Source organism: Podarcis gaigeae (genome assembly GCF_964106915.1).
Source record: "Podarcis gaigeae genome assembly, chromosome: 13".
Taxonomy (NCBI): domain Eukaryota; kingdom Metazoa; phylum Chordata; class Lepidosauria; order Squamata; family Lacertidae; genus Podarcis; species Podarcis gaigeae.
The window spans coordinates 745,611-759,612 of NC_139689.1; the positions used below are offsets into that span (position 1 = coordinate 745,611).

Here is a 14,002-nt window from a genome sequence, read left to right on the forward strand (position 1 = left end):
CCACTGCAACTGAACCCTCAATTCAGAGCACAGCAGGAGACACTGGTACAAAACAGGAAGTGACCTCCTCTTCTCCCACCTCTGAGCAACCGTCCACCACAGGGACATCTTCTCTGTCAACGTTGGGGACCTCTTCCAGTGTGACCACTGCAACTGAAGCCTCAATTCAGAGCACAGCAGGAGACACTGGTACTAAACAGGCAGTGACCTCCTCTTCTCCCACCTCTGAGCAACTGTCCACCACAGGGACATCTACTCTGTCAACGTTGAGGACCTCTTCCAATGTGACCACTGCAACTGAAGCCTCAATTCAGAGTACAGCAGGAGACACTGGTACAAAACAGGCAGTGACCTCCTCTTCTCCCACTTCTGAGCAACCGTCCACCACAGGGACATCTTCTCTGTCAAACTTGGGAACCTCTTCCAGTATGACCACTGCAACTGAACCCTCAATTCAGAGCACAGCAGGAGACACTGGTACTACACAGGCAGTGACCTCCTCTTCTCCCACCTCTGAGCAACCATCCACCACAGGGACATCTTCTCTCTCAACGTTGGGGACCTTTTCCAGTGTGACCACTGCAACTGAATCCTCAATTCAGAGCACAGCAGGAGACACTGGTACTACACAGGCAGTGACCTCCTCTTCTCCCACCTCTGAGCAACCGTCCACCACAGGGACATCTTCTCTGTCAACGTTGGCGACCTCTTCCAGTGTGACCACTGCAACTGAAGCCTCAATTCAGAGCACAGCAGGAGACACTGGTACTAAACAGGCAGTGACCTCCTCTTCTCCCACCTCTGAGCAACCGTCCACCACAGGGACATCTTCTCTGTCAACGTTGGGGACCTCTTCCAGTGTGACCACTGCAACTGAATCCTCAATTCAGAGCACAGCAGGAGACACTGGTACTACACAGGCAGTTTCCTCCTCTTCTCCCACCTCTGAGCAACCGTCCACCACAGGGACATCTTCTCTGTCAACGTTGGGGACCTCTTCCAGTGTGACCACTGCAACTGAAGCCTCAATTCAGAGCACAGCAGGAGACACTGGTACTACACAGGCAGTGACCTCCTCTTCTCCCACCTCTGAGCAACCATCCACCACAGGGACATCTTCTCTCTCAACGTTGGGGACCTTTTCCAGTGTGACCACTGCAACTGAAGCCTCAATTCAGAGCACAGCAGGAGACACTGGTACTACACAGGCAGTGACCTCCTCTTCTCCCACCTCTGAGCAACCGTCCACCACAGGGACATCTTCTCTCTCAACGTTGGGGACCTCTTCCAGTGTGACCACTGCAACTGAATCCTCAATTCAGAGCACAGCAGGAGACACTGGTACTACACAGGCAGTGACCTCCTCTTCTCCCACCTCTGAGCAACCGTCCACCACAGGGACATCTTCTCTGTCAACGTTGGCGACCTCTTCCAGTGTGACCACTGCAACTGAACCCTCAATTCAGAGCACAGCAGGAGACACTGGTACTAAACAGGCAGTGACCTCCTCTTCTCCCACCTCTGAGCAACCGTCCACCACAGGGACATCTTCTCCGTCAACGTTGGGGACCTCTTCCAGTGTGACCACTGCAACTGAAGCCTCAATTCAGAGCACAGCAGGAGACACTGGTACTACACAGGCAGTGACCTCCTCTTCTCCCACCTCTGAGCAACCGTCCACCACAGGGACATCTTCTCTGTCAACGTTGGGGACCTCTTCCAGTATGAACACTGCAACTGAACCCTCAATTCAGAGCACAGCAGGAGACACTGGTACAAAACAGGCAGTGACCTCCTCTTCTCCCACCTCTGAGCAACCATCCACCACAGGGACATCTTCTCTGTCAACGTTGGTGACCTCTTCCAGTGTGACCACTGCAACTGAAGCCTCAATTCAGAGCACAGCAGGAGACACTGGTACTAAACAGGCAGTGACCTCCTCTTCTCCCACCTCTGAGCAACCGTCCACCACAGGGACATCTTCTCTGTCAACGTTGGGGACCTTTTCCAGTGTGACCACTGCAACTGAACCCTCAATTCAGAGTACAGCAGGAGACACTGGTACTACACAGGCAGTTTCCTCCTCTTCTCCCACCTCTGAGCAACCGTCCACCACAGGGACATCTTCTCTGTCAAAGTTGGGGACCTCTTCCAGTGTGACCACTGCAACTGAAGCCTCAATTCAGAGCACAGCAGGAGACACTGGTACTACTCAGGCAGTGACCTCCTCTTCTCCCACCTCTGAGCAACCGTCCACCACAGGGACATCTTCTCTGTCAACGTTGGGGACCTCTTCCAGTGTGACCACTGCAACTGAAGCCTCAATTCAGAGCACAGCAGGAGACACTGGTACTACACAGGCAGTGACCTCCTCTTCTCCCACCTCTGAGCAACCGTCCACCACAGGGACATCTTCTCTGTCAACGTTGGGGACCTCTTCCAGCGTGACCACTGCAACTGAACCCTCAATTCAGAGTACAGCAGGAGACACTGGTACAAAACAGGCAGTGACCTCCTCTTCTCCCACCTCTGAGCAACCGTCCACCACAGGGACATCTTCTCTGTCAACGTTGGGGACCTCTTCCAGTGTGACCACTGCAACTGAATCCTCAATTCAGGGCACAGCAGGAGACACTGGTACTACACAGGCAGTGACCTCCTCTTCTCCCACCTCTGAGCAACCGTCCACCACAGGGACATCTTCTCTGTCAACGTTGGCGACCTCTTCCAGTGTGACCACTGCAACTGAACCCTCAATTCAGAGCACAGCAGGAGACACTGGTACTACACAGGCAGTGACCTCCTCTTCTCCCACCTCTGAGCAACCGTCCACCACAGGGACATCTTCTCTGTCAACATTGCCTGCCGCTCCCAGTGTGACCACTGCAACTGAACCCTCAACTCTGAGTACAGCAGGAGATACTACTACTCCGCAGGAAGTGACCTCCATTTCTTCCACCTCTGAGGAACCATCCACTCCACAGACAACTCCTCTGTCAACGTTTCCGGCCTCTTCCAGTGATGGTACTACAGCGATCCTAAGCACAACTAGTGTGACTGAAATGCTCAGTTCACCTACCACCTCTTCCGGTTCCACCGAACAGCGTTCTGAAACAATTACATCTATCTTATCCCCAAGCACCACCACTGCAGATGAACCCTCAACTCAGAGTACAGCAGGGGACACTACTACTACGCTGGCAGTGACCTCTGCTTCTTCCACCTTGGAGGAACCATCCACTGCAGGAACATCTTCTCTGTCAACATTGCCTGCCCCTTCCATTGAGGGTACTACAGCGATCCAAAGAACAAGTAGTGTGACTGATAAGCTGAGTCCCTCTACCACCTCCTCCAGTTCCACAGAAGAGCGTCCTGAAACAAGCACGTCAACGGCATCTACATCTACCGGTATGAAAATATCCACCATTGGGGCCTCTTTCCCTTCCACCATTGCCCGTTCACACACATTGACTCCTTCTGAACTTAAAAGTTCATTTGTTAGGGGTCTATATTTTCATTTGGAAATGATGTTTATCTCCTAGCACATGACTGCAGTGCTTAATGGTTTGCACTTGTTGCAATCATGCTTCTTGGCGAATTACAAAGTTCTTGCATCAGTTTACATGGCCCTTAATATACTTGAGTCCAGAATATCTTCAATACCTATTAATGTGTTATATCCTTGTTTGATCAGTACTGTCTTTGTGGGAGTTTTCTACGTGGTCCCTCATGAGTCAAGGCACACGACTTATAGCCACCATGTAACTCCTTCCTGCCTGAGAACCATTCTTTATTGAACTCCAGGCCCTTGGCTTTCTTGATTTCAGCAAGCAGCTAAAGTTCTGATTAATTCTAATTGATTTTATGTATTGCTCTTTCAGCCTCACTATACACTTAGAAATAATAGCATTAGGCTGTACAATATATAAATTATTATTGTCATCATCATCATCATATATGAGGGCTCTTTTGTCGGCTTGTTCTTAAATATCGTTAATGTTCTGTTCTCTTCCTCTTCCTCAGCTCCTTCCACCACAGTTGTCCCTCTCGGGTGCCTTAATGGAGGAGTGCTTGTCGGGGGTCGTTGTCACTGCCCATCTCCCTATACTGGGCGACGTTGCGAAGAGGCAAAGAATGAAATCCAAGTGGGTAAGTCTTAGTACAAATTATTTGTACAATCCTCCCACCCTCTGGCTCTTCCTTTGTAAAGAAAAGCTCAGGAATGTCCGGGTATGTGTAGTAATTTTCTAGGTGGGCAATGTTTATGGTCTTGCAGCCAACATGCTTGATTCAAAGTGGTGTGTTAGTTCTGTGGCATCACCCTGACACCTGCAGTTTAAAAAGCTTCTGATACCAGCAGCAGCAGCTGGACAAGAATGTCACCTGCCTCAGGACCTGGAAAGTTCCTGTCAGCAAGAGTAGACTACACTGAGCTGATACGCGCACATTACCATGTATTTCACACCCTGTACACGCGCCCTATCTCTGCACACTTTGGTGTCCTGGTAAAATGCGGTCTTGACTATGCTACCACTCAGTGGATTTGTAACTGGCTGACTGACCGAACCCAAAGGGTGCTCATCAATGGTTCCTCTTCATCCTGGAGAAGAGTGACTTGTGGGCTGCCACAGGGTTCTGTCTTATTCAACATCTTATTCAACATCTTTATCAACGACTTGGATGATGGACTCAAGGGCATCCTGATCAAATTTGCAGATGACACCAAACTGGGAGGGGTGGCTAACACCCCAGAGGACAGGATCACACTTCAAAACGACCTTGACAGATTAGAGAACTGGGCCCAAACAAACAAGATGAATTTTAACAGGGAGAAATGTAAAGTATTGCACTCGGGCAAAAAAAATGAGAGGCACAAATACAAGATGGGTGACACCTGGCTTGAGAGCAGTACATGTGAAAAGGATCTAGGAGTCTTGGTTGACCACAAACTTGACATGAGCCAAGAGTGTGACGCGGCAGCTAAAAAAGCCAATGCAATTCTGGGCTGCATCAATAGGAGTATAGCATCTAGATCAAGGGAAGTAATAGTGCCACTGTATTCTGCTCTGGTCAGACCTCACCTGGAGTACTGTGTCCAGTTCTGGGCACCACAGTTCAAGAAGGACACTGACAAACTGGAACGTGTCCAGAGGAGGGCAACCAAAATGGTCAAAGGCCTGGAAGCGATGCCTTATGAGGAACAGCTAAGGGAGCTGGGCATGTTTAGCCTGGAGAAGAGGAGGTTAAGGGGTGATATGATAGCCATGTTCAAATATATAAAAGGATGTCACATAGAGGCGGGAGAAAGGTTGTTTTCTGCTGCTCCAGAGAAGCGGACACGGAGCAATGGTTCCAAACTGCAAGAAAGAAGATTCCACCTGAACATTAGGAAGAACTTCCTGACAGTAAGAGCTGTTTGACAGTGGAATTTGCTGCCAAGGAGTGTGGTGGAGTCTCCTTCTTTGGAGGTCTTTAAGCAGAGGCTTGACAACCATATGTCAGGAGTGCTCTGATGGTCTTTCCTGCTTGGCAGGGGGTTGGACTCGATGGCCCTTGTGGTCTCTTCCAACTCTATGATTCTATGATTCTATGTGTGGCTCCATAGGTGATTCATGTTGTTTCCATGATCACTGTGACTCAATGGACACCTGAAGTGCTTATCCTCACATCTGAAACTGTGGCTGTACCTTCATATTTAATGACTCCTGTGCTTTCTGATCACAGTGACTGTTGTGGCCATAATCCAGGTCTCTGTAACAGTGAAGAATCGGGACTTTAGACCAGAGATGGCGATTTACGGCTCACGTGACTTCAAGAGATTCGTGAATGTCTTTGAGGAACAGGTGAGGGGTGGTTGGGAGTGCATAGAGGACGCCCACTCAGGAAAATGATTACTTCCAGGCAGACCTATTGTTACTTTTGAGTCTGGGTCCTGTTAACGTGCCATTCCTTTGTGGTAAACTTCATTAACAGAGATTTGTCCGCTTAGCACATCTGGAAACACAGGCCGATTTCCATCCTTTGGAACACCTAGATATCCAGATGTGGAAATGTAGCTATCAGATGAGTATAGAAAGCTGTTTCTGTAATATGTAGCTCAGAACTGATGGTTCATACCCTCAGGAACTGTCTTCCTAATTGAAAGACCAATCTTAAAGTGACAAAGGTCATCTTCCAGCCTTTATAATCATCCCATCCCTTTGGCCAGGCTGCCTGCTGGGAACTGGAGTCCAAGAACAGCTGGGGGAGGGCCACCGACTAGCCATGCCCAGTACAGGAGATACCCCAAAGGTGTGTCGGAAGGGTGGAGGAGTTCAAGGAGCACAGCAGGAGAGAGAGGCCCTACTCAGCACACAGGAGGGACCCAGAATCTGCTGGGATGGGGGGTTTAGTATTTCTCAGATCAACAAACTAGTATCTTGTACATGTAGAGTATTTTGTTGTTTCTGATTTTTGGTATTGCCTCTTTGGTACGTTGTAAACATCAGCAGGACTGCTGACATGCCCACCTTCTAAGCTGTTGATGCTGCCAAGTGGCAGTGACTCCTCTGCTCCTGGCTCTTGATTGCTGCTCCTCACATTCCGTGGTCACTGCAGCGGAGCTAAGGTTTTCTTTCTCTCTCTGTGCAGATGAACATCTTCTATGCGGGCGTTTTGGGGTACCAGGGCGTACATGTGATTCGTCTGAGGTGAGGCACAGAACAGATAAGCTTGGTGACCAGGCATTGGAGGGAGTGTGGTTTTGGGTTCCACCAAATTCCTTGGCGCCTGATGTAAAACACCACCCTCCCTTGAACACAGAAGCCTGAACAGGCCATGTCAACCTCCCTCACAACAGGCCAACTGGGGGCTAAATGATTTATCCTTCTTGCTTCCTGCTTCCAGGCAAGGCAGTGTCATCGTGGAGCACGAGGTGCGTCTGCGTGAGCCGTTCTCGAACTTCAGTGGTTCTTATGAGGCATCCATCAAGGACGTCATCCAGGTCCTGCAAAATAATTGCACTTTCAACCAAACAGGTGAGGCGGCAGCTGCCACTGGCTGGCTGGCGGCTTCATGAGCGAAAAGGCTTCATTTGCTTGCATGCCACGGGGTACTTGCCACTACATTCCTGCCCCATATCTGGCTTGTGGAGTGCGAGTAAAAGGTTCCTTATAAGTCGTCTCCAGATCAGAAGCCACGAGGAAGCAGATGCCATTCAAGGGCAGCAATCCTGCCCCTTTTTATTTGGGAGTGCCGTATTTTTCACTCTATAAGACACACTTTTTCCCTCCTAGAAAGTAAAGGGAAATGTGTGTGCGTCTTATGGAGTGAATGTAGGCCACACAGCTATCCCAGAAGCCAGAAGAGCAAGAGGGGTCGCTGCGCAGCAATCCCTCTTGCTGTTCTGGCTTCTGGGATAGCCACGCGAAGCCTCTTCAGGGCAGGGGGAGCCTTCCTCCTGCTGCCCTGAAGAGGCTTTGCGTTGCTTTCGCTGAAGCAATCCCTCTTGCTGTTCTGGCTTCTAGGATTCAGAATATTTTCCCCCTTGTTTTCTTCCTCCAAAAACTAGGTGCGTCTTATAGAGCGAAAAATACGGTAAATCCTGCCGGCATCAGTGGCACTTAAGAGCTTGTCCATTTCTCTGCTTGTCAGTCGGAGCAGTGAGACAGCCAGTGATCCACTCTCTACAGAATCTGAGCAGCTTCACTGAGCCCAAGCCCACCCCCCGCTCCCCTGATCCAAACAATCATGCTCTTTCTCTAGGAACAGAAGTACGGAAGCTTATTGGGGGAAAATGTTGTCTTCCTAGTGTGCCCATTTCACAGGCAGCAAGCTTCATCTATGCCAGATCTGAGGCCAGCTAGTGTTATCCATGCAAGCTGAGGGGATGCCCAGTGACAGACCCCTTTCACATCAACCAGCCCCAGCAGAGACGGATGTCAGGGTGCTGGCTGCACATAGGAGGGATGGCAGAGGAAGTGTGTTTCCTTCAACTGGTGGCAGGGAGACATGGTGGGTGGGTGGGGGAAGATGTCCCTCCCCTTGGATGCTCCCCCCCCCGATTTCTTCCTTTCAGAAGCCTCACCTTTGCTTTCCTCCTCTCCTTTAGATCAGCTCTGCTTTACTGTAGGAGCATCTCGTGTGACTCGAGTGCCCCTGAGCCCTGAAGGTGAGGACTGGGGTGTGAGAGGGGGTCGGTGTGTGCTTAACACACTCCTGATGTTGAAGAGTCACAGTGGGCTGTCTGGATGGAGGTGGTGGAGCCGTATGAGGAAGAGAACATGGCCACCACGTGCAAACGAATGCATTGCTGGTGTGGACACTGCAGATGTTGCCAGGATTCTGCAAGTGCAGTCACAACTGAGATGCACAGAGGCTAATCCTTGTCCCATCAAGTGCAATTAACCTGTGGGATTCTCTGCCACAAGCCTGGATGGCTTCAAAGGAGGATGAGAGAAAAGGGTTTTATGGTATTGCGGCTTCATATTCAGGGTCAGTCTAACTCTGAGTATAAGTTGCTGGGAGAAGCAGAGTCAGTGTTTCTGCTGGTGCCTTTCCCAGAGACAAGTGGCTGAGCATTCTGGGATGCTGAACTCTTGGGGCCTTGGACCCAATCCTGCAGCAGGCTCCTCTTCTGATCTCCTGGTCTCAAGCATGCGGTGGTTTTCTAAGAGGCACTTGTGTTCTCCCTTTCCAGATCTGTCAAAAGAATGCAAGAACACCTCTGTGGTGGCACAAAATATCCAGCAATTTTACGTGGCACGAAACATCAGTGGCAACCTTCAGTGTGTCTCTAACTGCAGCATTTGGCACCCCGACCCCTACAGATGTGTGAACGGAAACTGCTATATCACCCCTGAGGGACCCAGTTGCTAGTGAGTAGCATGCCAGGGGGTGAAGTGGGTGGTGCCCGTAGGCTGTTCATACCAGCTGTGCTAGTTGTTGTTGTTTCGTCGTTTAGTCATGTCCGCCTTTTCGTGACCCCTGGACCAGAGCACGCCAGGCCCTCCTGTCTTCCACTGCTTCCCGCAGTTTGGTCAGACTCATGCTGGTCTCTTCCAGAACACTGTCCCACCATCTCGTCCTCCGTCGTCCCCTTCTCCTTGTGCCCTCCATCTTTCCCAACATCAGGGTCTTTTCCAGGGAGTCTTCTCTTCTCCTGAGGTGGCCAAAGTCTTGGAGCCTCAGCTTCAGGATCTGTCCTTCCAGGGAGCACTCAGGGCTGATTTCCTTCAGAATGGATACATTTGATCTTCTTGCAGTCCATGGGACTCTCAAGAGTCTCCTCCAGCACCAGAATTCAAAAGCAGCTGTGCTAGTAGGAACCATTTAAATGTCATTTTGAAGAAAACAGTGTCATTCATGTGCATGTTGTCTTTTGCTGCAATTCCCCGTGGGCACCAGTCACCACTGCTCCTGCCTTGGATTAGGGCCCTGGATGCCACCCAGCCCCAGCCCCCCCAAATTGCAGCATCAGAAACACCCCCTGCTCCCCACCCTGTAAAGAACCCAGGCATCCTGGGCCCCTATTACCTGCCTCCTTGCCGGTTTTTGACGCTGCCTTTCCTCCCACAGCTGTGAGCAGTCGGACTCCTACTGGTTCGTGGGCCGGCGCTGTGAGCAGGGCATCAGCAAGGTGGGGGTGGCCGTGGGGGTGGCCCTGGGCCTGGCGGTGCTGCTGCTGATCATCCTGGTCTTGGTTGTGCTTCTCTGCTGGAGGCGCTGTTGCCCGAGGGAGAAAGGACACAGGTAGGAGGAGGCTGGGCACTCAGAGTCCGGTCAGCTCGGTCAGCTCCGCGTCCCGGTCAGTCTCTGCTTTGCATCTTCTCTCAATGACCACTTTGGGGGGGGAGTGCACTGGGACTGGAAAGGCATTCCCTGTGAATTGCCCTGGGAACTACGGATGAAGGGCATTATACTACTACTACAAATAATAACCACAATGCAGAAAGGATATCGAAGCTGCTTGTGTCTGGATGGAGCACCTCAGAGGCCCGGCTCCTTCCTGTCTCATTCTCTGCCCTATTTCCAGCTGCTGGTGCTGCAGGTACACGTTTCGCGCACCCCCCTCACCCGCCATAGGCCAGTCTCTGCTGTTTTCAACTGGCGCTGACTCTGGAAGCTGCCCTAGAAATGGGCTGAAGGACAGATCTTTGCCCTGACGGCCTCTCTTGGTCTCCCTCTCCCAGGCTGACACATTTGCCTCCCGATGAAGAGAAGCGTTATGAAAATGAGCCCTACTGGGTGTTCCATCCCGAACGCCCTGCTCCGAGTACCCCAGCAACTGCCACAGGAGGTATGTGGGGCAAGGTCTAGGCCAGGAAGGGGAGGCCATGGCGGGGGTGGCATGCCTTGGTCTCCATGTCAACTGATGGCCCCCAGAGTATGCTTCTTCCCTTGGCCAGCGGGTTAATGCATGAAAGAAAATACGTCAATGGAATTATAGATGGTCTAGGGTTGCAGAGAAATGTGGGTGGCGCTGTGGGTTAAACCACAGAGCCTAGGACTTGCAGATCAGAAGGTTGGCAGTTTGAATCCCCGCGACGGTCCCTGCTCCTGCCAACCTAGCAGTTCGAAAGCACGTCAAAGTGCAAGTAGATAAATAGGTACCGCTCCGGCGGGAAGGTAAACGGCGTTTCCATGCGCTGCTCTGGTTCGCCAGAAGCAGCTTAGTCCTGCTGGCCACATGACCTGTACGCCGGCTCCCTCGGCCAGTAAAGCGAGATGAGCGCCGCAACCCCAGAGATGGTCACGACTGGACCTAATGGTCAGGGACCCCTTTACCTTTACCTTTAGGGTTGCAGAAGGGGTTCAAGTTGCACAGAAACATTCCACCCCACATGCAGAAATAAGGAAATAAGAAAGGGAAGGGGAGAGCAAGAGGGGAGGTCAAACACAGCCACGTCCCCAAACTGCAACCAGACGGAAGGGCTTTCCATGCCCTGCCACCCCACCCTGCCCTGATCCAGGGGAAGGAAATAGAAATAAATAAATGAGATGTGGGGGTTCTCATGTTCTCTGTGCTCTGGGAGGGAGCGCCAGGCACCTGAGGGAGAGGATGAGCGTCAGCCCTGATTACGGGCTGCATTATCACACCAGGGAAGACCACTTTGCTTGCCAGAGCTTTGAAGATGCGGTTTGTAAAAATAAAGCAGGTTCTAGCTGGCTCTATAGGTCCCTCCCTTCTTGGAAGAGGTTTGGGAGCCAGTGTGGTGTAGTGGTTAAGAGCTGTGGACTCGTAATCTGGTGAACCGGGTTCGCTTCCCTGCTCCTCCACCTGCAGCTGCTGGGTGACCTTGGGCCAGTCACACTTCTCTGAAGTCTCTCAGCCCCACTCACCTCACAGAGTGTTTGTTGTGGGGGAGGAAGGGAAAGGAGATTGTTAGCCGCTTTGAGACTCCTTAAAGGGAGTGAAAGGCGGGATATCAAATCCAAACTCTTCTTCTTCTTCTTGGGTGGGCAAGTGGAGAGGCTGGACTGGGGAGAAGGGAAGCCCAAATCTAAAAAATGACTGACATGCCCCCCTCCTACTTCGCCCTTTGCACAGAAGACCCTTTCGCTGGTGACAGAGACAGCTCCTTCCGACCACGGCTGGACACGGTGGATACAACCTTGCCGGTACAAGAAACGAGGGCATTTGGGGTTTGGTGTGTGTGTCACAGCTGAGAGGCAGCAGGCAGGGATTAGAAGTGGTGCAGAAAAGCACAGCCAGAGCAATTCGGGGGCAGAGCCAAGCCCTTTCCCAAAAAGGACAGGGTCTTTTCGAATTACGAAAAAAAGAATATGATCTGTTTATAATATTATGGGTTGTAGGCAGTCAGTGGACAAGAGGAGGGTTATCTCTCATGATATGAGGTCACTCCACAAAGCCAAAGGGCAGGAGGTTCAGAATGGGGGGAAAGTCTTTCTTCACACTGGTGCCATAATTGACATAGGGAACGCCCTGCCACAAGATGTGGCAGAGGCTGCTACCTCTTGGAGAGCTTTAAAGGTGTGTGGTTGTGTGTGTGTGTGGCATGAGACCAAATTCCTGGCAGACCTGAAGTCCATCAGTTAAAAGCTACCAGTTAGAATAGTGAAATGGAGCCTCCAGGATCAGCAGCAGTCTACCACTGGGTGCCAGTTGCTCAGGGAGAGGCAGGAGATCCGCGTCAGCAGCAAGGAAGGGCTGTTGGCTCCATTTCCTGTTTGTTGGCTTTTCTTCTGGGCATCTGGCCAGAATCCGGGTGCTGCTGCAGGTGGACCTTAGCTCTGAGTAGTGTGGCACTTTCTGAAAGGTGCTGGTCATTTCCGCTGACCCTGCCTCACCCTCCTGCTTTCTCCTTCTCTCCCTGCGCCCTGCAGACACGGATCGCTCGGCCCCACTTGGCCCGGCTGTGAAGAAGCCCCGGGGCCACGGGAAGCACGCCGGTGATGCCTTCCTGCTTCCTCTCGCACTTCAGGAGTGGGGTGCTACTGCCCCCTTGAATATCGGCGCCTCTTCGTGGTGATGCTGGAAGGAGGACGTGGGGGAGGAACAGGGCCCCATGGGGGGTATTTGGGCTCCTGCCCCCGAGGACTCGCGTTGCCCACCGAGGCTCAACTTGCAGGAGCACATCCCTCAGCGGGGAGCCTTTGACCACTGCCTGGATGCCAAGGCCATCTGGTGCAAGAGGAGGCCGCCTTGCAAGGGTCTCGCGTCGTCTCTGCAGGTCGGGGACCACGGCTGGCACTTTTGGAGAAATCGCTTTCTCCCTTTCCATCCCAACCTATTTATTTCCCCTTTGCCTCTCTCCAATTTGGCTCTGGATTCCTCCCTCCAGCCCCAACCTGCTCCCACTTAGCTTTTCCTTCTCTTGGTACAAACTTACTGCTCCCCCCCCCACCCCCTTCCACCCCAGCCCCAGATACACCTGTAACATCACTGATGCCCCACGATGCCCCACACACACCTGCACCCACAGCATGGCTGATCCTGAGATGGATCACAGGTTGGATGCACAGTGCAATTGGTGGGTTGATTTCCAAAGGGATTCCCCCCCAATGCACAGGTGAGGGGTTCACACCCCTTAACTCACCATGTAATTTGCATAGGATAAGTTATTTGGCAGCGCAGGCAAAGTCAAAAGGGGGAAAAAAGAACCTTTAGCACTTGTAGAATTCCCCATGCAATATAAAGCTCACCACAGCCGGGATGGACTTCCTTTATTCATCCCGCCTTCAACGCCAATTTTAGTCCAAATTGTAATCCAAATTTCCAATAGTTCCTTCAGCTTTTTTTACATATTTTGTGGAAAATCCACTCGAAACTTGAGGTTTCTCTTCCGAGGGAAGCAAATTGATCCCAGCGCTCGCAACTCGATCCCACCTCTCCTCCGCGCCCTTGCGTTTCCCCGGCCCATACCCTTCAGAAGATTGGGTCTTTCCTGGAGGACTATATCCGTGCTACAATGTGGTCCGCAGCAAACCGGAAGTCATGAAATTTATTCTCAGTTCACCAAGTGAGAAACCAAAACTATCAGAATAAAGTGTCCTGTCTTCTTGGAGGGGTATTTAACTGAAGTTTAGATTACTGTCTCTGTTTGCGAGACTATTGCAGGGAAATAGGGACATTCTGGAATCACATCAGAAGCTGGGATAGGTTTCGTAATTCTGGACGGTCCCTGGAAAATTGGGACACTTGCAGAGTGTGTGTCCATTTGTAGATCCAGTTACAGATAGGTAGCCATGTTGGTCTGCCATAGTCAAAACAAAATAAAAAAATTCCTTCCAGTAGCACCTTAAAGACCAACTAAGTTGTTCTAGGTATGAGCTTTCGTGTGCATGCACACATCTGAAGAAGTGTGCATGCACACGAAAGCTCATACCTAGAACAACTTAGTTGGTCTTTAAGGTGCTACTGGAAGGAATTTTTTTATTTTGTTTTGTCCATTTGTAGAATTAGAGGTGCTGTTTTGTTTAGATGCCTGTGGTGGTCATGTAAGGTAATAAAGGCTTTCTGGGAAATGATATATAATGCACTGAAAAAAATGTTTAAAATAAC

The 14,002-nt window shown here is 51.1% G+C and overlaps 1 protein-coding gene across 2 annotated transcripts; it reads left to right on the forward strand.

Annotated features, from left to right (window-relative positions):
* The first annotated feature begins 2,696 nt into the window (after positions 1–2,696).
* LOC310828873 (mucin-12-like) lies at positions 2,697–12,391 on the forward strand. Of its 2 annotated transcripts, XM_083706837.1 has the most exons (11): positions 2,697–3,408; positions 4,024–4,149; positions 5,725–5,843; positions 6,631–6,689; positions 6,886–7,016; positions 8,090–8,149; positions 8,678–8,855; positions 9,556–9,729; positions 10,170–10,276; positions 11,528–11,598; positions 12,325–12,391. In XM_083706837.1, exons 1-11 carry the CDS (start codon positions 3,063–3,065, stop codon positions 12,358–12,360), a joined length of 1,407 nt encoding a protein of 468 aa, XP_083562963.1. In that variant the 5' UTR covers positions 2,697–3,062; the 3' UTR covers positions 12,361–12,391. The 2 variants fall into 2 exon arrangements, with proteins under 2 accessions (XP_083562963.1, XP_083562962.1); XM_083706836.1 differs by having other exon boundaries at positions 11,528–12,385.
* The last annotated feature ends 1,611 nt before the right edge of the window (positions 12,392–14,002 follow it).